The sequence below is a fragment of the Notolepis coatsorum genome (genome assembly GCF_963971535.1).
Source record: "Notolepis coatsorum genome assembly, chromosome: 12".
Classification (NCBI taxonomy): domain Eukaryota; kingdom Metazoa; phylum Chordata; class Actinopteri; order Aulopiformes; family Paralepididae; genus Notolepis; species Notolepis coatsorum.
Window position 1 is genome coordinate 18,020,371 of NC_140176.1, and position 23,641 is coordinate 18,044,011.

General features: G+C 42.9%; 4 protein-coding genes across 4 annotated transcripts; 2 read left to right on the top strand and 2 right to left on the bottom strand.

Moving 5' to 3' along the window:
* Positions 1 to 853: 853 nt before the first annotated feature.
* Positions 854 to 1,925, bottom strand: LOC311238428 (B-type lectin plumieribetin-like). Its single transcript, XM_084326488.1, has 3 exons — positions 1,901 to 1,925; positions 1,586 to 1,679; positions 854 to 1,223 (listed from the first exon to the last, which is right to left on the bottom strand). The coding sequence occupies exons 2-3, from the start codon at positions 1,673 to 1,675 to the stop codon at positions 954 to 956; spliced, it is 360 nt and encodes a 119-aa protein (XP_084182614.1). The 5' UTR covers positions 1,676 to 1,679; positions 1,901 to 1,925; the 3' UTR covers positions 854 to 953.
* Positions 1,926 to 10,985: 9,060 nt separating this feature from the next.
* On the top strand, positions 10,986 to 12,143 carry LOC311237785 (B-type lectin plumieribetin-like; the record flags this gene model as incomplete). The annotated part of the gene is made up of 3 exons (XM_084325763.1): positions 10,986 to 11,128; positions 11,413 to 11,506; positions 11,874 to 12,143. The coding sequence occupies exons 2-3, from the start codon at positions 11,417 to 11,419 to the stop codon at positions 12,141 to 12,143; spliced, it is 360 nt and encodes a 119-aa protein (XP_084181889.1). The 5' UTR covers positions 10,986 to 11,128; positions 11,413 to 11,416.
* A 3,820-nt stretch (positions 12,144 to 15,963) lies between these two features.
* On the top strand, positions 15,964 to 16,701 carry LOC311237786 (B-type lectin plumieribetin-like; the record flags this gene model as incomplete). The annotated part of the gene is made up of 2 exons (XM_084325764.1): positions 15,964 to 16,053; positions 16,432 to 16,701. 2 exons carry the CDS (start codon positions 15,964 to 15,966, stop codon positions 16,699 to 16,701), a joined length of 360 nt encoding a protein of 119 aa, XP_084181890.1.
* A 3,313-nt stretch (positions 16,702 to 20,014) lies between these two features.
* Positions 20,015 to 20,799, bottom strand: LOC311238168 (B-type lectin plumieribetin-like; the record flags this gene model as incomplete). Its single annotated transcript, XM_084326181.1, has 2 exons — positions 20,015 to 20,331; positions 20,710 to 20,799. The coding sequence occupies 2 exons, from the start codon at positions 20,797 to 20,799 to the stop codon at positions 20,062 to 20,064; spliced, it is 360 nt and encodes a 119-aa protein (XP_084182307.1). The 3' UTR covers positions 20,015 to 20,061.
* Between the last annotated feature and the right edge of the window lie 2,842 nt (positions 20,800 to 23,641).

A 23,641-nucleotide genomic window follows, 5' to 3' on the forward strand; every position in this document is an offset into this window, starting at 1 on the left:
AAAACTTTGGGAACCCCTGGAGTAGATGACAGAGTACAGCAACTTGCAATGGGCCTGGTCTACAAGATACACTACACCACTAAGGTACCCATGTACATGTCGAAATACTTCCCAAAGGCCAGTGAATACCACGACCACAACACCAGAGGGAGTTCCACAAATCATGTGCAACCCAGATTCGGCTCAAACAAGGGACTAAACACGCCCTACCCACAGCCGTAAAAGAATGTGAATCCCTACCCACCTTCAAAACCGTTTTAAAAGAGCACCTACAGGAGGCCGCAATTCGAAACTGGCCCCGGTAAATGTCCCCCCCCCCCCACCCAACCCCCCCCCCCAATGTACAGTTCCCTCCCCCTCAAATGTATATATTCTCTTTTAGAAACTATGTCTGTAAATAAACAGTACTGTATATTTGTATATCTTGTATGTCATAAATGTCTGGATGTAACAGTACTTTATATCGGTATGTCGTGTATGTCATAAGTGTTATGATGAATTGAAAATGGAGGACCCTGATGTAAACAAGACAAACGTCTTTCTCTGGTCTGCATCCCCTTAACAATTGTGTGTATTGAGCCGTACTGTATTGTACCCATTCTGCAATCTGTTAATAAAAGTTTCAATCAATCAAATTTGATTGATTGAACATCGTGCTTTTACAATGTTTTATCTATCAAAATAAAATTAGGCATTTTATTTTGAAAGCTCACAGGCAGCCATGTTGGCAGAAAGAGAACTACACAAACACAAGGCCTCTGTTCTCTCATTCCAGATGGAGGGATAGGTGGCTGGTGAGCTGAACACAGTCAAATGACAACAGCACGAAACAGATATATTTTTTACCCTTCACTTTATTGAACATTGAGCATACAAAGAGAGGTTCGTACAGCCATGATGGTGGTCACGGTGGAGTGATCTTCTCCCTCTGCTCCAGCTGTGCTCCAGCAACTTTAAGCCTTGAAGCCCTGGGACTGGGAAGAGGTCCAGACCTCCTCGCCGTCCCTCTCAATCACCATGGTGCCGTCGTTGCGCATGTACATGTGGCACATCTTGAAGGCACCGGAGGCCTGGGTCTTGGTCTGCCACATCATCTTGTTGTCCCTCTTGTACATGACGAAGTTGCAGTCGTCCTGCATGCACAGGCGCCAGGCGTCACGCTGGCCGGCGGTGTCAGACGTCCACATGGGCTTCCAGCCGTAGATCACAAAGTTACCGTCCTCCTGCAAGAGTTGCACAGAGACATAGATGGAAGATAGATGTCACCAACACTTCCAGATGTACAGTCGCACCGCAGTTATTAGAATTTTGAGAACTAAAAGGATCTCACTGATTTATGTGATCATTGTGGGTAAGTAACAAATATGGCTACGGTTCCAAATAATCGAAACTATCCCTTTCACATTCTGATGATGATGTCGATGGCTATAGGAAGAATTCTAAGATAGAATTTTGAGGAAATAAAAAAGAAAAAGAAATTCTCAAGACCCAAATATATACAGTATACATTGACACACAAAAGTATTTACGCGATCTCTTTAGCGCCATTTCAGAGGAAGAACACTGTCGTTCCTTAAGTACTGACCTCGAACTTAGCCTTCCATTCGTGGTTGTTGGACATGAGATAATCTCCCTTGCGGAGCTCATCGAACTTGGACATGTAGTTCCTGCTCATGATTCTGAAAGAAAGAAAAACAGAGGCTTGAGACCAATTCTCAATTCTATTCTCGTTCTCTTGCAAAAACCGGTGTAAGTGTAAAAACAAAAATAAAAGAAAATGCTCTAAAACAAGTTAAACAAGTTAGAGAGTAGGCTGGCTCTCTATCCTATTTTACCACAGAGCAAAACGAGGCAGAGGAAGAGAGCTGCAAAAGAAGCGTTAGACAGATTCTCTACTCACAGGCCGGTTGTGGACGAGTCTGATGCTGAAGCTGCAGCTGAGTGAAGTGTCTTCCAGTCGGACACCTCTGGCTTTTATAGGCCCTGACCCAGCAGAGAGACAACCCACACCCTCTGTGGAGACCTAATCTAATCTGGCATAATTATACACAAAACATGTTTTTAGCTCCATAATTTGATGTGTGCCGTTATGTGCTGTGGATGATGATAGCATTGGGGATCCTGGGATGAAAAAAAGTTAACTAAATGCTTTCATACTGTATTGAAATGCTTGATATTTATACTAAGTATCCGCACATGGTTTAGCCTGAACAGAAGCTAATTTTGATGTGTTGGGGGAGACTGGATTTCCACACGCTATTCATGCCAGTCAGGGCCCTCTATGCCAGTGCCTTTCTCACCGGTCCCGCTCTGTTGAATTGACCCAGGAACCCAGGTATTTGAAGTCGCTGACCTCTGCCAGAGCATTGCCTCCTGCTGTGTTGAGAGGTGGATGGTCCAGGGGGATGTTATAAGTAATGACCTCAGTCTTCTTTGCATTCAGCCTGAGGCCAACCCTGGTGCATTCTGCCTCCACTCTGTTCAAGAGCTCCAGAGCTTGCTCCACACGGTCAGACATCAGGCAGATATGTCATCTGCATAATCCAGGTCTGCCAGGACTACAGCAGGGTTTCTTCTGGACTTCCGGGGTGTGATTGTGAAGCCCAGCTCTTGCTCCCACCCAGTAATGGCTTTCCTAAGCGCGTAGTCCAGGGCTACAGTGAAGAGAAAGAGGGCAAGAGTCTCCCCTTGTAGCACCCCTGCATGGATGTCAAACTCCTCACTTTCACCGTCTGGGGTTACCACCTTGGCTCTTGTGTCCCTGTGTACATGGCCTCTATAGCCCGGAGCAGGTTAGGAGGGACCCCGTAGGCTTTAAGGATTTTCACCAGTATACCTCTGTGCATTGAATCAAAAGATTCAATAAATCAATGAAACAGAGAACCGCTGTAAGGTTGTTCTTTTTCACCTCCTCCATGATCCTCCGGCCAGGATCTGGGCTACGGTGGTCCTTCCCTTTCTGAAGCCATTTTGATTGTCCCTCAGGTGGGGGCAGGGGCGTAGCTGGGGGGGGGTAGCTTAGGATGATTCCAAGGGCCCAGCACTGGGGGGGGGGGCCCACAAATTTTTTTTTTTTTTTTGTTTGTTTTTTACTAGACATCACTCAGGTGTATTATTGATGCTCTCATTGATACTATGTTTGTTTCTGAAGTGTGTGTGTGTGTGTGTGTGTGTGTGAGATATATAGAGAGAGAGGGGGGGCTTTGGTAGACTATTGCATTGGTCCATTCATTGAAGATGAACGCAATGCGACATCCTTTACTAGGCTCACCCACCAACAGTGCAGGTGCTGAACTGCTGATCCGAATGTATAGGTAAAAACCATATTATGCGTTTTCATCAATAAAAAAATGGCAAAAAAAAATTCCGCTTGCGCGCTTATGCGCGCTCGCATTCACTGGGGGCCTACAAATACATTCTTTCATGGGGCCCAGAATCTGGAGCTACACCCCTGGGTGGGGGTCAATGGCATCCCGAATCCGGTAAGTATCATGCGGTTGAACATCTTTGCAATGACACAGGTCAGGCTGATGCCGCGATAGTTATCTGGCTTAGCCAGGTCTCCAGACTCCGGTACCGGGACGATGTTGGAGAGGGACCATATGTCAGGCTTGGTGTCTTCCATCTCCTAATGAGATTTACTCTTGGCACAAGGAACAGCAGGGACAATGGACCTCATTCACCAACATTGTCTTAAGATTTGTGTTACGACAACCTCCTTGGAAAGTCGTAAGAGAAAGCCGACGACAATTACTCCCGGATTCATCAACGCGTGGAATTAGGGTTGTTTGAGATGACTTTCGGCTCACCTCTGAAACAAGTGAGAGTAGCCGATTACAGCTGGGGGAGGAGTCAAAAGGTCAAACACTCCTTGAGTTGACTGCTCGCCTCGTCTCTCAGTGACAGATATCATGTTCGTGTTCTCACACACACACACACACACACACACACACACACACACACACACGCACACGCACACGCACACACGCACACACACACACACACACACACACACACACACACACACACACACACACACACACACACACACACACACACACACACACACACAGGTAGAAATACTATAACACTCACTACAAATTGATGTGAATCAAGTCTTCATTTATTATTATTATTAGATACAGGAGTTTGTGTACCAAGAGCTTCTTCAAATAACTTTCTCATTATATTTTGTTCAGGGGGGTTGATACTGTTATTTCGATATAAACTCCATTGCAGAGATGTTTATTAAGACAGCATTTATGAGGAATGTGTAAAGCGTTCAATTGTGAATGTCAGTACTGTGACAAAAATAATTTGGTGTCTGTCTGACAGTTCATGAAGTTTATCTTGGAATAATGATGGATAAAATAGACGTCTCATAACTTCCTTGTGGGTGGTGACAACTTTTCTGAGCCAATGGGCGCTTTGTGCAAACCAGAGCATGTCGTTTCCCATCATGCATGAGGTTGAGCAGTCGGTGGAGAGCAACTGAAAACTGAAAACTGCGAGTGGCTCGCTCCCGTGAGATTTCCGCGGCTCGCGCAGTCAGATTTCCAGAGAAAGTTGGACAACATTCTAACCGGCATGCAACGTGATTGACACGGCCGTGGTCAAAACTGCACAGGCCTATCAAACAAGCCTGTTGTCTTAACTTGCCAAATGATAACAGCTAGGAACCCCTGAATGATCATACGTCACTCATTCACAAACTGGGGAGCGCATTCCTGTTTACTTCATTTGCATACAGACACGCCCCTCCAGCTCATTATAATGCGAGGCCCGTGCACAAAACAAGGGTCAACATTGCCCCGTATTCAACAGGTAGAGACGAAGCGCTTTGTGACGGATCAAAATTAGATTAGATTCAAATGTATTTACATTTACATTTAGTCATTTAGCTGATGCTTTTATCCAAAGCGACTTACAAGTTCTGTACGACAAGTCATCAGGAAGGGCACAACTCTATCAGCCAGTAGCGGCTGCTGGTTCTCTCTCCACTAGGGGCGCTATACCAAAACATTTTGCAAACATGTACAGTACCACGCAACCGACTCATGGCAAGACGTGAGCGATTCGACTCACGCTCACGGCAATGAATCGGCTCTTATGAACGAGTCGCTCAGCTGTTACTACAACAACACACAACCAGTCAAATAAAGTATAGTCTAATTCACAACTTGAAACACAATATATAAATAGAAAAGTTAGAAACAAAACTCGCTCCGTCTCCAAACACACGCAGATCTCTCCCTCTCTCTCCTTCTCTCTCTCACACACAGCGCGACGTGGAATCGATTCGTTACACAATCAGACCTAGTATATACGTATTATATACCAAGAATAACTTCAGTATGAGTACAGGGCTGTACACATATTTTGCATATTGTTAAACGAGCCAAGGCTAGCTATTAAACTATCGATATGAATCGAAAATCTGGGACCCTGATGTAAACAAGACAAACGTCTTTCTCTGGTCTGCATCCCCTTAACAATTGTGTGTATTGAGCCGTACTGTATTGTACCCATTCTGCAATCTGTTAATAAAGTTTTCATTCATTCATTCATTCATTCAAACATAGACGATATTGAACAAGCCATAATCCACGTATTTTCAATCCAAAAGAAAGAGAGAGAGAGAGAGAGAGAGAGAGAGAGAGAGAGAGAGAGAGAGAGAGAGCATTTTAGTAACGTTACATTTTCAACAAGATTGCTGCTATTTAAACACTTCATGGAAACGGGGTAACGTTAACCTTATGTCGACTGTAGTATTGTATGACCTCGACATAACGTTTAAACGTTAACGTTACTCCGTTTCCATGCAGTAATTATAAAAGTGGCCAGCTAAGCTAACGGAGCTAACAGCTAGCAGTAGCTAACGTTAGCTGAAAGCTGTAACGTTACAACGAATCAGCTGTTGATATTATGCGGCATCAGTAGACAACGTATCATGTATTAAACTAGAGTTAAGATCGCTAATCTACCTTGTTGTTGGCTTGTTGATAAAGTATATCCACTCCATGGCATTGTCCATCCAGCCTGTGTTGATGTCCATCCATTGTCCATGCATGTCCCTCCTTTGTCCATGTCCGCTTCGAACAGCCTGCAAACTACCTGGTGTTCTATCGCCCTGCTCTAAGACAAACTCTAACCTTAACCAACTTTGAAAGAGTGCCTAAGCCTAACCGTTGAAAGAACTTGCCATCACGCTCCAAGACAAATATCTGCATCACACAACACAACAACAGCATAAACTCATGTTGCAAACTGCGGTTACGGAAAGTACCGCGTCGGCCAATCAGAGAGCTTTTAGACGCTCGGCTGCTTGCTAGGTCGTTTCAAACCAGCGCCCGAGTTCCATCATAATACATCATATTCAACGCAAAGCGCGTGGCTGCGACGGATACAGCGATGAACCAGTGCACGGCGGGCACGCGCACTCCAGGCGCAATTGCGCCTAGCCCAGAGAGAAATACGGCGAGGAGAAATGCCTGCGGCTACGTAATGAAAAGGTCTATATCAGACAGAATCGTCACTTCCTGTTCAGGAAAACTATTATTAATCTTTGTAAAATTAAGTTATATTGTGCATTGGAAACACAAACATACTTAAAATGAGTAAATATTATTCATTTTAAACATGTTTATATTATTTATAGGGCTATAAAACAAAAAACAAAAAAGTTTTTTTTTCTTCTTCTCTCATTTAACAGGTGGGTCGGCGCCCTAGCGCCCCCGGTGGCGAGCCGCCACTGCTATCAGCTGAGTAACAATGTTCATCAAAGTGTTGAGTGCTACAGTGTAGGTTAGTTTATTAGGACAAGTGCATGACAGTAAGGTTAGTTATTTTTTTGTACATTTTAAAAATTTCAGATAATGGTTGAAGAAGTGTGTCTTTAGTCGACGGCGAAAGATTGGACGGGTTTCGGCTGTCCTAACTGGGGTGGATAGTTCATTCCACCATTGTGGGGCAAGGACTGAGAAAAGGCAGGTTCTCCTTGATGACCCTCCCAGAGCTCGGATATGAGTGGGTTTGAGACGGCCAGAAGATGCAGAGCGTAGGGGTCTTGAGGGTGTGTAGTTAGAGACCATTGGCCGGAGGTAGTCGGGAGCGGTTCCCTTTGCCGCACGGTATTGTCATCATACAGCACACTATATAGTGGAATAGACCAGGGGTTCCCAAACTTTTCAGGCCGCGACCCCCAAATAACGGTGTCAGAGAGCCGCAACCCCCACTATTATAGGAGGTAAAAAAAATTATAATATAAAAAAAAATAAAAAATTAATGGAAATGTATGGTTGAAACATGCAAACGTTCAAACGCACACACACTAATAAGCATTGGAGGCTTTTAACCAGGGCCGGACTGGGGAAATCATTCAGGCCAGGAAATATAGTGCAAAATATAGCCCCAGTCAGGCCACTTTTTAAGCAGGGGGTCTGGGGGTCCCTCACCAGGAAATGTTTAGTTACAAAGACTTCATTTCCTGCATTCTGGTGCAGGATCTTTTTTATTTGTACCCTTTAAATGCCAGTGTTTGTGATGGCATCACAAATTATTGTTAAAAAACAGGCTAGCATATGTATGATTAGCAACAACACTGATTTAGATGGATTTTCTGTTTTTTTGTAATGTCAGATTGAAAAAAATACAATCTTTTATTCTACTTCAGCCCTGATCATAACACCACATATTCATTTTATAATTCTAACCCTTTAAATGCCAGTGTGTGTGATGGCATATATTTGCAATATATCAAATGCAAAGTAGATTTTTCTGGGGGGGATTATTACAGGCTAGCATGTGTCAATGATTAGCAACAACAGTTTTTTGTAAGGGTCCCGCCTCCACCAATCATATTGTGTGTGTGTGAGAGCAAGAGAGAGAGAGAGATAGTTCTCCAACTTGTGTGAGTTGCAGTGATCTCCTGGTTGTTCCCCACCTAGGTTATCTTTATTAATTTTTTTATCATCCGGCGGGCCCTGGGGGTCGCGACCCCCACTTTGGGAACCCCTGGAATAGACACCTTTAAATATTCCATATTTATACGGTCTTGTTGTGCGCTCCTGGCCACCAGCCGCAGCGCGCACAAACACACACGTGCACGCGCGTACTGTAGTCTACGCACGTAATGAATGAACATAGGCTTATATTATTCGAATTACTTGTTTTATTAGGAGATCGCAGATACTGCGCTGCCCTATAGTAGTCATACTGTAGTTCTACTACAGTACAATACAGTACAGTACAGTACACATCTTAGTGTGACATCTCTTAAAGGGGACATGGATTATAAATGGCTTTTTTCAGTATTTAGCATTGTTTTATAGCAATAGGGGTTAGTATCAATGGGTCTGTGTCTCTAATTACCATATTGACTCATCAGTCTAGTCTCGAGTTCACAAGATCTTCCCTCACTCAACTAAGCTGTTCTGATTTGATGGTATTGCTGACGTGAATAGGGTAGTGATTCGCATAACTAACTTCCCCTCTATGGTTGACAGCGACAGCAGAGCGAGTGGAAATATCTTCACTTCCTCAAACAGAGCGAGGCAGAGAGAGAACGAGCGAGAGAGAGAGAGAGAGAGAGAGAGATAGAGAGGGAGAGAGAGAGAGAGGGAGGAGCTTCTGTCGGGGAAACAAACACACGCATATTACACAACCTGACGTGCAGGGCTACTCCCTGGTAGAGAGTCTCCTCCAGTGGCGGCTCGTGGATTCTTCTCCACCTGGGGGCGCTATAACAAACATTTTGCAAACATGTACAAGGCACGCATTGGCGAATATTATCACCATTGCCATCGATCAATATATGATCACAGTCAGTCAAATGCAACCACGTTTCCAATAGCCCAACACAAACACGCACAGCTCTCTCTCTCTCTCTCTCTCTCTCTCTCTCTCTCTCTCTCTCTCTCTCTCTCTCTCTCTCTCTCTCTCTCTCTCTCTCTCTCTCTCTCTCTCAGATGATGTCAGATCGATTCAATAATAAACACATATGTATATCTCGTCATTTTAAACAAGTTACCATTCATTGTCTGAGTGGTTATGCCCCACACGCGGCAAAATTAGAGAGAGAGAGAGAGAGAGAGAGAGAGAGAGAGAGAGAGAGAGAGAGAGAGAGAGAGAGAGAGAGAGAGAGAGAGCGAGAGAGAGAGCGAGAGAGAGCGAGAGAGAAGAGAAGAGAAAGAGAAAGAGAGAGAGAGAGAGAGAGAGAGAGAGAGAGAGAGAGAGAGAGAGAGAGAGAGAGAGAGAGATCCAACTATACCTTGTTAAGTTGAAACGCACAGTGGTCCAGCAGGGCAGAAGGGCTTGATAAAGTATATCCACTCCACTCCACTGTCCAGATTGTGTTGATGTCCATTGTCCATGCATGTCCAGTTGTCCACACTGCATCCATATAGCTTGTTGTTAACCAACAACGGCAACAAGTACTGTGAAGAGCTGTGTCTTTGCCCATTTCCTCGTCAAACAGCCTGCAAACTACCTGGCGTTCTATCGCCCTGCTCTAAGACAAACTCTAACCTTAACCAACTTTGAAAGAGTGCCTAAGCTTAGTTAACCGTCGAAAGAACTTGCCTTCACGCTCTAAGACAAATAGCTGCATAACAACAACACAGTCTGCCAACCTAGAAGCTAGAAAATGGTGTTGGCCAATCAGAGAGAGCGTCTCCGCGAAATGCGGCTAAGGAAAAAAATGCTGCTACGGAAAAAAAAGATAGACGCTGCTGCTTAGACCGCTTCAAATCGCGCCCGGCTTCCATCATAAACATCATATTTCAACGCACAGTGCATTACGCACTGATTGGCTGCGACGGATACAGCGATCAAACAGTGACGCGCACTCAGAGCACTATTGCGTCTAGCCCGAGAGAAATACGGCAGGAGAAATGCGGCTAAGGTAATGGAACGTTCTTTATCAGACAGAATCGTCACTTCCTGTTCAGGAAAACGAAATTATTAAATGAAAAGTAAATTTTTTTGGATGGAGTGCCCTCAAAAAAGAAAAAAAAAAAGAAAAAGGGGGCAATGCTCTGGCAGAGGTCAGCAACTTCAAATACCTGGGTTCCTGGGTCAACTCAACAGAGCGGGACCTTAAGGTGTGGAAGGCACTGGCATGGCCCTGACTGGCATGAATAGCGTGTGGAAATCCAGTCTCCCCCGACACATCAAAATTTGCTTCTTCCAAGCAACCGTGGAGTCTGTACTCCTCTATGGCTGCGAATCATGGACCCTGAAGCCCACCCTGCAGAAGTCTCTGGACGGATGCTATACCAGAATGCTGTGTGTGGTACTGAACATCGACCAGAACGAGCATGTAACCAACAAGCATCTGTACGGGGGGCTACCAAGGCTGAGTGACAAGGTGGCATCCAGGAGGATGAAACTTGCAGGTCACTGCCACCGACACCAGGAACTTCCGGCTAGCAAGCTAGTGCTCTGGGAGCCAACACACGGGCACCGACCAAGAGGACGTCCCATGCCAACATACGTGGTGGACATACTGAGGAAGGACGCAGGTGTGGATAGCTCTATGGAACTGGCCCGATGTATGGAGGACCGGGATGATTGGAATCTAAGGACGTCTAAGGACGACCAAATGAAGGAGAGGGGATTCGGCAAAGCAGGCCTCTTCAACGAGGGCCGCTAAAAATAGATCGGGATGGTGATCAGATCACTCAATAGATTCTGTGATAGTTGAACTGTTGATTCATGTGTCCCTGGGATTGTTTCCAGAGAGGTGCTGATATTAGGTTGTTGTTCATGTAAACATGGAGATATACACGATAAGGACAAGGTCTAGAGACAGTAGGTCACAGAACCAGACGATTAACACCCCCCTTTAAATGTGATGGCATCTAACCTAATGCATTATAAATCTCATAGTGTAAACAGTATCTCTATACTGTCATGTTTGCTATCATCATCCACAGTACATAACGGCACACATCCAATTACGGAGCTAAAAACATGTTTTGTGTATAATTATGCCAGATTAGATTAGGTCTCCACAGAGGGTGTGGGTTGTCTCTCTGCTGGGTCAGGGCCTATAAAAGCCAGAGGTGTCCGACTGGAAGACACTTCACTCAGCTGCAGCTTCAGCATCAGACTCGTCCACAACCGGCCTGTGAGTAGACAATCTGTCTAATGCTTCTTTTGCAGCTCTCTTCCTCTGCCTCTTTTTGCACTGTGGTAAAATAGGATAGTCCAAAGAGGCATCTCGGTTTATATTTAACTTGTTTTAGAGCATCTGTTTTTTTGTGTTTTTTTTTTTTTTTACTTACTCTCTGAAGCCTACTTTTTATCCTGTGTATATGTGGTTCTGTGCAACAACGTTTTTTGCAAGAGAACGAGAATATAATTGAGAGTCCAAGCACTTGGTCTCAAGCCTCTGTTTCTTTTTTCTTTCAGAATCATGAGCAGGAACTACATGTCCAAGTTCGATGAGCTCCGTAAGGGAGATTATCTCATGTCCAACAACCACGAATGGAAGGCTAAGTTCGAGGTCAGTACTTGGGGAACGACAGTGTTCTTCCTCTAAAGAGATCGCGTAACAGTGCTTTTGGAAAAATACTTTTGTGTGTCAAGGTATACTGTATATATTTGGGTCTTGAGAATTTCTTTTTCTTTTTTATTTCCTCAAAATTCTATCTTAGAATTCTTCCCATAGTCATCGACATCATCATCAGAATGTTAAAGGGATAGTTCAGATTATTTGGAACCCTAGTCATATTTGTTACTTACCCACGATGATCACATAAATCAGTCAGATCCTTTTAGTTCTCAATATTCTAATAACTGCGGTGCGACTGTACACCTGGAAGGGTTGGTGACATCTATCTTCCATCTATGAATCTGTGCAACTCTCGCAGGAGGACGGTAACTTCGTGATCTACGGCTGGAAGCCCATGTGGACATCTGACACCGCCGGCCAGCGTGACGCCTGGCGCCTGTGCATGCAGGACGACTGCAACTTCGTCATGTACAAGAGGGACAACAAGATGATGTGGCAGACCAAGACCCAGGCCTCCGGTGCCTTCAAGATGTGCCACATGTACATGCGCAACGACGGCACCATGGTGATCGAGAGGGATGGCGAGGAGGTCTGGACCTCTTCCCAGTCCCAGGGCTTCAAGGCTTAAAGTCGCTGGAGCACAAAGTCGCTGGAGCACAGCTGGAGCAGAGGGAGAAGATCACGCCACCGTGACCACCATCATGGCTGTACGAATCTCTTTGTATGCTCAATGTTCAATAAAGTGAAGGGTAAAAAATATATCTGTTTCGTGCTGTTGTCATTTGACTGTCATCTTACAGACTATTCCTCCATCTGGAAAGAGAGAACAGAGGCCTTGCCCAGAATGTTTGTGTAGTTATCTTTCTGCCAACATGGCTGCCTGTCGAGTAGGGCCCTGTCAGTCATTTGAAAATAAAAATGGGTAACACTTTATAATAACACATTTATAAGGTATTTGTAGATAATGAACTAATCATGAACAAACCATTTCTATACATTCGTAAACTATTATTAAATCATTTATAACTATATTTGTACAACATTTACAAATTAGTTACACATTATTTATAACTCATTATCAATATTGTTTGTAATTGATTTGTTCATCATTAAATAATATTATTTAATGTGTAGTAACACATTTTTTGATTATTTTAAAAATGGATATGAAAAAACGACTATACCTCCATTTATTTGTTCATGTTCAACTAATCATTTGTAAAACATTCTTAAAAGACTTGTCTTTTCATGTTTAACAAATGATTTGTTAGACATTCATAAAACATCTGTAAATAATTTGCAGATGCTATTGCGTGCCCTAATCTAAAGTGAAGACTATTCATCATTAACAAATGTCTAATAGTTTGTTAATTATTTGTTGACTTTTTCATCACCTGTTACAAATGTTGTAGACAGCTTTCGGATCCACCCTTCTTTGTGACATGCTACACAAGGGTAATAATTATTTGTATTTTCAGGCTGTATAGGCGCCGATACAGCCTGAAAATACAAAGAATTATTACCCTCATGTCATCATCACATACCGCCAAGGGCCTAAAGTCAATAAACAGGATACAGGTGTAGGTGTTAGGTGTTATGTAAAGACAGCTGTGGCCTGAATTATTTGCATTCTGGAAACATGCATGGGACATGTCCCATGTGTCTCCCCCCATTACGCCCCTGCATACCGCAATATACTGAGCACACATTAGCCCTTTCACTGCCACTCTACCAAACAGTTAACCCTTTCACTGCGACAATACACAGAAGGTTAACCCGTTCACTGCCGCACAACACCAGGTTAACCCTTTCACTGCCATACTACAGAAGGTTAACCCTTTAAGGTAACCGTCGGTAGTGTGATAGTAAAGGGTTAACCTTCTGTAGTGTGGCAGTGAAAGGGTTGGAACAAACACATCATTCAAATGTAACGTTAGCGCCCACCACATCAAGTATGTCTACCCAAAATATAGGACTCCTATATTTTGGGTAGACATACTTGATGTGGTGGGGGACTATACTGTACGTTGTAGGTCGGAAATTATGGAATAGATTTACCAACGAAAAAGGTGTTTAGCCTGCTCATACCTTAAAAGCGTGGGGCAGCACGAATTCCTTGGCTCTGCTAATGTATAATGTGTATGTAGTTTCCATTCAAACGGACGAGAACAAACGTGAACTTTCAAGTCTCACTCGTGTGTGACTCCCTCTACAATGTGATGCAATATGAAACGCCACTACGAAACAAAACACAGTTATTTTGATGCAACCTTCCCTCAAAATTCAGTGCTAAGAACCACACAAATAAATGGAATGAAATCATCATATCAAGCTGGGGGGGGGGGGGGGGGAGACACATGGGACATGTCCCATGCATGTTTTCAGAATGCAAAGAATTCAGGCCACCCGCGTAAGTACTACCGACCACAGCTGTCTTTGCATAACAACAGCCCAGTCTTCAGGTGTGCTCAAATAGGCTACATACTCCGGTAATACCTGACCAGGGAACTCCTGGGTCCTAGTGTCCCCCAGGTTACATTATAAGTTATGTGTGCACATGTATTTTATAATGTTAATAAAATAGCATTTATATTTAGTCCTAATTCTGTCACTGTTCAGTTCAGTTCAGTTGTTTTTTATTTCGGGCTTTGGACACATAACAACGGTCATTCCATAAATCGCCAAAATGTTTACCAGCTGCTATTGCAGCATTGTCCAATTGTCCGAAAAGGGATAGGGAGAAGCACTAGGCTTGTCGGGCCCTACCCCTGAAGACTTACGTTTAATTTATTTACATACATACATAGTACATACATATAGTACACATTACAGTACACACATATAGTACACATTACAGTATAGTATACTTGCAGTATATAATAGTATATATAATAGTATATAGTACATAATATATATATATAATGTGATGTGAGATATATAGTACATGATATATACAATATAATATAGTACCATAATATAATAGTATATACTGCAAATATAGTTCAATATAATATACAAATTAATTATAATATATTTATATAATGTAATATGATATAACGTACAATACAGTATCATACATACTTTTATTTATTCATATGCAATTAAAGCTCTTCTTCCCTTCTGTACCTATCAAAAATTGATTTTTTTCGTCTAGATTTGAATTGATTTATGTTTTCACAATATTTTAGTTCACCTTGTTTGATGTCACAAAGAAGGATGGATCCAAAAGCTGTCTACAACATTTGTAACAGGTGATGAAAAAGTCAACAAATAATTAACAAACTGTATTAGACATTTGTTAATGATGAATAGTCTTCACTTTAGATTAGGGCACGCAATAGCATCTGCAAATGATTTATAGATGTTTTATGAATGTCTAATAAATCATTTGTTGAAAATGAAAAGACAAGTCTGGTAATTGCTTCGTGTGTATTGATAAAAGTCCACAAATAAACCGTATTAGACAATTGTTAATGAATAGTCTTCACTTTAGATAATGGCACACAATTAGGGCACACAACATTTGAAAATGATTTATAGATATTTTAAGAATGTTTTACAAATGATTTGTTGAACATGAACAAATAAATGGAGGTAGTCTTTTTTTCATATCCATTTTTCAAAGCATCTACAAATGTGTTACTACACATTAAATACCATTATTTAATGATGAACAAACCAAGTAAAAACAATGTTGATAATGAGTTATAAATAATTTATAACTAATATGTAACTGTTGGGGTTTGCTTGGTCTGATGACCTTTGAGCCCCTGAGCCAGTGCTGTGTATAGCTTGTACAGTATATCCCTAAAACTGTGTTATAACACTTTCTATTCAGGCTAAGCCATGTGCAGATACTTAGTATAAATACCAAGCATTTCAATACATGAAAGCGTTTTGTTTTTTCATCCCAGGATCCCAAATGCTATCATCATCAACCACGGCACATAACGGCACACATCAAATTACGGAGCTAAAAACATGTTTTGTGTATAATTATGCCAGATTAGATTAGGTCTCCACAGAGGGTGTGGGTTGTCTCTCTGCTGGGTCAGGGCCTATAAAAGCTAGAGGCGTCCGACTGGAAGACACTTCACTCAGCTGCAGCTTCAGCATCAGACTCGTCCACAACCGGCCTGTGAGTAGAGAATCTGTCTAACGCTTCTTTTGCAGCTCTCTTCCTCTGCCTCTTTCTGCTCTGTGGTAAAATAGGATAGAGAAACATCTCGGTTTATATTTAACTTGTTTTAGACTAGAGCATCTTTCTTTTAATCCATTATTTTTATACTTACTCTCTGAAGCATACTTTTCATCCTGTGTATATGTGGTTCTCCTCTTTTGCGCAACAAAGGTTTTTGCAAGAGAACGAGAATAGTTAATTATAATAATAATAATTGAGAGTCCAAGCACTTGGTCTCAAGCCTCTGTTTCTTTCTTCTTTCAGAATCATGAGCAGGAACTACATGTCCAAGTTCGATGAGCTCCGCAAGGGAGATTATCTCATGTCCAACAACCACGAATGGAAGGCTAAGTTCGAGGTCAGTACTTAAGGAACGACAGTGTTCTTCCTCTGAAATGGCGCTAAAGAGATCGCGTAACAGTGCTTTTGGAAAAATACTTTTGTGTGTCAAGGTATACTGTATATATTTGGGTCTTGAGAATTTATTTGTCAATTTCCCCCCCTCAAAATTCTATCTTAGAATTCTTCCTTTTGCCATCGACATAATCATCAGAATGTTAAAGGCATAGTTCAGATTATTTGGAACCGTAGCCATATTTGTTACTTACCCACGATGATCACATAAATCAGTCAGATCCTTTTAGTTCTCAATATTCTAATAACTGCGGTGCGACTGTACACCTGGAAGGGTTGGTGACATCTATCTTCCATCTATGTCTCTGTGCAACTCTCGCAGGAGGACGGTAACTTCGTGATCTACGGCTGGAAGCCCATGTGGACGTCTGACACCGCCGGCCAGCGCGACGCCTGGCGCCTGTGCATGCAGGACGACTGCAACTTCGTCATGTACAAGAGGGACAACAAGATGCTGTGGCAGACCAAGACCCAGGCCTCCGGTACTTTCAAGATGTGCCACATGTACATGCGCAACGACGGCACCATGGTGATCGAGAGGGACGGCGAGGAGGTCTGGACCTCTTCCCAGTCCAAGGGCTTCAAGGCTTAAAGATGCTGGAGCACAGCTGGAGCAGAGGGAGAAGATCACGCCACCGTGACCACCATCATGGCTGTACGAATCTCTCTTTGTATGCTCAATGTTCAATAAAGGGAAGGCTAAAAAAGATATCTGTTTCGTGCTGTTGTCATTTGACTGTCTTCATCTCACCACCTATCCCTCCATCTGGAATGAGAGAACAGAGGCCTTTGCCCGGAATGTTTGTGTAGTTCTCTTTCTGCCAACATGGCTGCCTGTGACCGTTGGTAACCGTCTTAAAAAGAAAATGCCTCATTTCTGTGCACCGGTAGAGTAGATCAAACATTGTAAAGGAATGATATTACTGTTTCACTGATATATTTCTCACATATCAACACATTGGCATTCAATAGAGGCCTCTGAGTTTTGAGCAGACAACAACAAAGAGATTATTATGAACCGAGTAGGGCTCTGTCAGTCATTTGAAAAAAAAAAAAAAAGAAACATCTAAAAATTCCCCAGATGAAAATAATTCCTAATCTTTTCACTGGGGGATATATTTGGAACATATATTTTTAACCCAGCATGAGTTGAATATCTCTTTTGATGGGCCTTATATTATTCTAATGACTTGTTTTATTAGGAGTTTGCTATACTGTGCTGCCCTATAGTAGTCATACTGTAGTTCTACTACAGTACAATACAGTACAGTACAGTACACATCTTAGCGTGACATCTCTTAAGGTCGCCACAGAGTCAGGTGTGAGCGGACCAGACTCCACAGAGGCGTTGCACACCGGTGTCGCACAAAAGGCTGCTTGGCATGTTGTTTGACATCGACCTGCATTAAATGTAGTAAACTGGCATGAGAAATGTAGGAAATTGGTAAGCAGTGGTAAGCTTGCCTGAAACCTCACGATTGTGGACATGCCTCGCAAGGTCCGGTCGGCTCACAGTACGCCCAACTCTGTGGCGGCCTTAAGATGTCATGCTAAGATGTGTACTGTACGTACTACTATTTTCATTTCATTTCAAACCTTTATTTATACTCGTGAAAGCACTGAGGTTTCCCTCATTTACAGTGATGACGAGTTAACAAAGGACACAAATATCATAACAGTTAATAATTACAATGAATTACAATTACTACAATGATGGATTAAAAACAATTACATGATTCAGTACATAGGTCAAGTGCAATGCCTTTAAACTCCATGAATGACGGGAATGTTCCGAGCTTTAGAGTCTTTTGCAGGGTATTCCATGTGTATGGAGCATCGTAGGAGAAGGCAGATTTTCCAAGCTCAGACCGAACTCGAGGCACCCTGAGCACAAGCCGATCATTCACACTATAGGGCAGCGCATACAGTATCTACTATCTCCCAATGAAACAAGTAATTAGAATAATATAAGCCTATGTTCATTCATTACACACGTAGGCTATACAGTGTGCGTGTGTGTGTGCGCTGAACAGGTGGCCAGGAGGGCGCAACAAGGCGGTATAAATATGGAATATTAATACAGTCTATTCCACTATAAATATATCCACGCGATTAGCTTTAGTTCTTATTTATTCATCCACTGTCATTTGTGTAGTGTTTTTATTTATTCTCAGACACCAAGATGCCTCTTGAGGCATGACTGTAAATGTAAAACTTAATTGTCATATTTATTATTATTATTATTATGATTATTTAATTCCAAGGATGTCTGTAGTGTTCATGAACGCATTCACCAGGATTCCTCCAAATAAAGCCCTTAAGAACACGGTGCACACCAGTCTGTCCGACTTATGACTGCTCTTCAGTGCTCCTAAATCCTGCTCTTCGTTAAGACCGAATCCAGGAGAAGGGACCGTTCATGAATCCCAAAATCGGCCAGAAAATTAACCTGTAACCCTATTTTCAGAAATTTTGCCTAAAGGTAGATGCCTAAGTAAATGGAAGATTGCTCCACTTCTACAAGGCCAATTTGCATGTTATTGGTATCTAGGAACATCTAGGGACCTGGGGGTATGTATTTTCAGTGTCAGAAATATTGTGTCTGTTACTAGGCTTGAGTAAATTGTAATGGAAAAAAGGAGAATATAAATTATGATTTATTTTTGCATCTGTGCCGGTGAATAACACCATGTTACAATTGTGAGCAAACTGAGCTCGTTTACTGAGCTCATTCAGCACCTTCTTGAGATCAAGTGTAAAAAAAATCTAAGCAAATAACTAAAGGGAAGATGATTAAACAGAAGGATTTGTAGATAGAGTAATAAATGATAATCGATTTTAATTATAAATTCATATTTGACCTTGAACTTGACCTTGACCTTATTGTGGGCCCTTATGAGGACGATTCGCGATGCCACTTTGCCGACCTCTAGCGGCTTGGGTGTGCATTTCTTTTAATACAATATATAGATAGAATTAAAGCCTGTCAATTGCCCATTCAGGTGACAAAATCCGTTCAGCGGTTCTCGAGTTACATGCCGGTATCTGAGACGTGCGCCAAAGTACACATTACCACCCCCGACCTCCGGGGGCTCTAGCTCCATCAATCATTTGGCGATCTCGAAAGTCTTTGGACAGGATTGTAGCCAATGAGTGTGGCTTTCCAATGATACCCCATGATATGATAATTGGGGATTTAATACGGTCTCTATTGATCAATCTATGATAAAGAAAAGCAGGGTCCCCCAATTGGGGGACCTACAGGCTTAACTTAAGTGGAGCTAGGACAACATTTTGTCTGATCTTTTGTCTTAAGCCCGTTGGTGAATGAGACCCAATAGCGATGTCTAGACCGGCCATGTGTCTGGCACACTAAGAATGCTGCTTCAAAGATGGCTGTCCTGACAAAAGGGAGGGATTGGTGCTAGCATGAAACAATGCTTTGTCACTCACCAAAAGAGATATTCAACTCATGCTGGGTTCAAAATATATGTTCCAAATATATCCATCAATGAAAAGATTAGGAATTCTTTTCATCTGGGGAATTTTTTTGATGTTTTATTTTTATTCAAATGACTACTCGGTTCATAATCTCTCTGCTCAAAACTCATGGGAGGAACAACAACAATTTGTTCTTCAATAGAGGCCTCTATTGTATGCCAATGTGTTGATATGTGAGAAACATATCAACTAAAATGTAATAAAGGCAGGCAGCCATGTTGGCTGAAAGAGAACTACACAAACATTCCGGGCAAAGGCCTCTGTTCTCTCTTTCCAGATGGAGGGATAGGCGGTGAGATGAAGACAGTCAAATGACAACAGCACGAAACAGATATCTTTTTTAACCTTCACTTTATTGAACATTGAGCATACAAAGAGAGGTTCGTACAGCCATGATGGTGGTCACGGTGGCGTGATCTTCTCCCTCTGCTCCAGCTGTGCTCCAGCAACTTTAAGCCTTGAAGCCCTTGGACTGGGAAGAGGTCCAGACCTCCTCGCCGTCCCTCTCGATCACCATGGTGCCGTCGTTGCGCATGTACATGTGGCACATCTTGAAGGCACCGGAGGCCTGGGTCTTGGTCTGCCACATCATCTTGTTGTCCTTCTTGTACATGACGAAGTTGCAGTCGTCCTGCATGCACAGGCGCCAGGCGTCGCGCTGGCCGGCGGTGTCAGACGTCCACATGGGCTTCCAGCCGTAGATCACAAAGTTACCGTCCTCCTGCGAGAGTTGCACAGAGACATAGATGGAAGATAGATGTCACCAACCCTTCCAGGTGTACAGTCGCACCGCAGTTATTAGAATATTGAGAACTAAAAGGATCTGACTGATTTATGTGATCATCGTGGGTAAGTAACAAATATGGCTACGGTTCCAAATAATCTGAACTATCCCTTTAACATTCTGATGATGATGTCGATGGCAACAGGAAGAATTCTATGATAGAATTTTGAGGGGGGGAAATTGACAAATAAATTCTCAAGACCCAAATATATACAGTATACCTTGACACACAAAAGTATTTTTCCAAAAGCACTGTTACGCCATCTCTTTGGCGCCATTTCAGAGGAAGAACACTGTCGTTCCTTAAGTACTGACCTCGAACTTAGCCTTCCATTCGTGGTTGTTGGACATGAGATAATCTCCCTTGCGGAGCTCATCGAACTTGGACATGTAGTTCCTGCTCATGATTCTGAAAGAAAGAAAAACAGAGGCTTTAGACCAAGTGCTTGGACTCTCAATTATTATTATAATTAACTATTCTCGTTCTCTTGCAACAACCTTTGTTGCGCAAAAGAGGAGAATCACATATACACAGGATGAAAAGTATGCTTCAGAGAGTAAGTGTAAAAAAAGAAATGCATTAAAAGAAAGATGCTCTAAAACAAGTTAAATATAAACCGAGATGCCTCTCTATCCTATTTTACCACAGAGCAAAAAGAGGCAGAGGAAGAGAGCTGCAAAAGAAGCGTTAGACAGATTCTCTACTCACAGGCCGGTTGTGGACGAGTCTGATGCTGAAGCTGCAGCTGAGTGAAGTGTCTTTCAGTCGGACACCTCTGGCTTTTATAGGCCCTGACCCAGCAGAGAGACAACCCACACCCTCTGTGGAGACCTAATCTAATCTGGCATAATTATACACAAAACATGTTTTTAGCTCCGTAATTTGCTGTGTGCCGTTATGTACTGTGGATGATGAGGATAGCATTTGGGATCCTGGGATGAAAAAACGAAACGCTTTCATACTGTATATTGAAATGCTTGGTATTTATACTAAGTATCTGCACATGGTGTAGCCTGAATAGAATTTGTGTTATAACACAGTTTCAGGGATATACTGTACAAGGCATAAACTGCACTGGCTCAGGGGCTCAAAGGTCATCAGACCAAGCAAACCCCATCGTTTCAGGGTTGGCCCCTGTGTGGATAACTCAAAAGACCCCCAGTAAGAGCTGGTAGCGCTACATAAGACTTATATACTCTGGACTGAGAGTACTGATTGATTGATTGATTGATTGAAAATTGTATTAGCAGATTGCAGAATGGGTACAATACATACAGCTCAATACACACAATTGTTAAGGGGATGCAGACCAGAGAAAGACTTTCGTCTTGTTTACATCAGGGTCCCCCATTTTACCATACTAGATAGTTATTAATATTTATTATTGTTATATTGTAGAAATGTGTGCATTGAAATGTCTGTAAAGTCTCGACTACATTGAAAATGAGGGTGACCTCAATTGTAATTTTGAGAATAAATAAAGGTTGACGATGATATAGTCTACAGACACAGGCTCCGGAATGAAATACTTAGGGATAGAGATTGATGACCAGCTGAAGTTCAATAAGTGTGATGCTACTATGAAGGTCCAAGGTCCTGATCTGTGTTTCGTAAACATGTGCGCCCATGACCAAGTTAAGACCTTGATCTCTAACCACTGTCCCTTTGTTTGTCTTCATTCCGGCCTTGACATGTTGTGATTTGAAATGCTGTTATTTCTTCTGTATATAACCCGTAGTCATTGTACATGTGGGAAACTGTTACGATTCCTGGAACGTTTAGTTGGCATGTCGGTGGTAGAGATGAGTACTCCAAGATGGCGCCGCTATGCCCGGTCGCCTGTCTGTTCGCTCCGTCGAGATTGTGCTTACTTTTGTTAATATTTATAGTTTTAAGAGTTTTGTCTGTACCAACAGTAGGTGCATTTAATGTGTATGACCGTCAGTCACTTATAGACATCGGATTACGGGAAACTTACCGATTGGATTACTCCCTGAATCAGCTTTCCGAACCGCAGCAATGGCCTTTGGAAATTCTCAGAACAATGGGACCAGATCCTGACCCCAGGAACAAAGGAATCATCAGGCGGCGAGGGAAGAGAGCTGGGATCCGTAACAGGCTGAGATCCAGACGACACCGAACGCCACTACCCAGTATATTGCTAGCCAATGTACAATCAATTGACAATAAACTGGATGACATCCGAGCAAGGATTCAATACCAAAGAGACGTTAGAGACTGTAACGTTCTCTGCTTCACCGAGACGTGGTTGACCCCGGACGTCCCAGACCACGCCATACAACCGGCCGACCACTTCTTCATCCACCGTAAGGACAGATCAGCATTGTCCGGCAAACAACGTGGAGGAGGTATTGCCTTCATGTTTAACAACAATTGGAGCGATCCAGCTAACGTGAAGGAATTATCGAACCACTGCTGCCCAGACCTGGAATATATAACCATCAAGTGTCGTCCTTTCTTCCTCCCGAGGGAGTTAACGGCGATCATCCTTGTAGGAGTGTATATTCCACCGCAAGCCAGCAATAATGTCGCGCTCTCCAGACTCCACGACGAGGTAAATAAAATCCAAGCGGCGAACGTTAACGCCGCCATAATAGTGGTGGGTGATTTCAATAGCGCCAATCTGAGAAAGGTATTACCTGACTTCTATCAGCATGTGACTTGTAACACCAGAGGCGGTAACATCCTAGATCACTGTTACACGCAATTCAAGGGTGGATACAAGGCTCATTCTGCTAGTGGCTTTGGTAAGTCAGATCACGCGTCCATTTTCCTTTCACCAAAGTACAAACAGAGAATCAAAAGCACTCCCGTAGTCTCGCGAGAGGTGCAGAAATGGGATTTGACGTCAGAGGAGACGCTCCAGGCTGCGTTTGACTGCACAGACTGGAGCGTGTTCCGCGACACAGATAACATTCATGTCTACACGGAGACAGTGCTGGACTATGTTCGTACTTTGGTGGAAGAAACAATCCCCACTACCACAATGAGAGTTTACCCAAATCAAAAACCCTGGGTAGACAAATCCGTCCGTGAAGCTCTGAGAGCGCGCACCAAAGCATACAACGACGAATGACATGAATGACCACAAGGTGGCGCGATACAACGTAAGGAGGACAGTGACAGAGGCCAAACGGCGCTACAAGGATAAAATTGAACTCCAGTTTGAACAGGCTGACTCTAGAGCTATGTGGCAGGGGCTCAAAACGATGACAGACTACAAAG

Coding starts and splice junctions, on each gene's coding strand:
- LOC311238428 (XM_084326488.1), bottom strand. CDS start 1,675: ATGAGCAGGAACTACATGTCCAAGTTCGATGAGCTCCGCAAGGGAGAT. Junction 1,224..1,585: donor AATGGAAGGCTAAGTTCGAG/GTCAGTACTTAA, acceptor CAACTCTTGCAG/GAGGACGGTAACTTTGTGAT.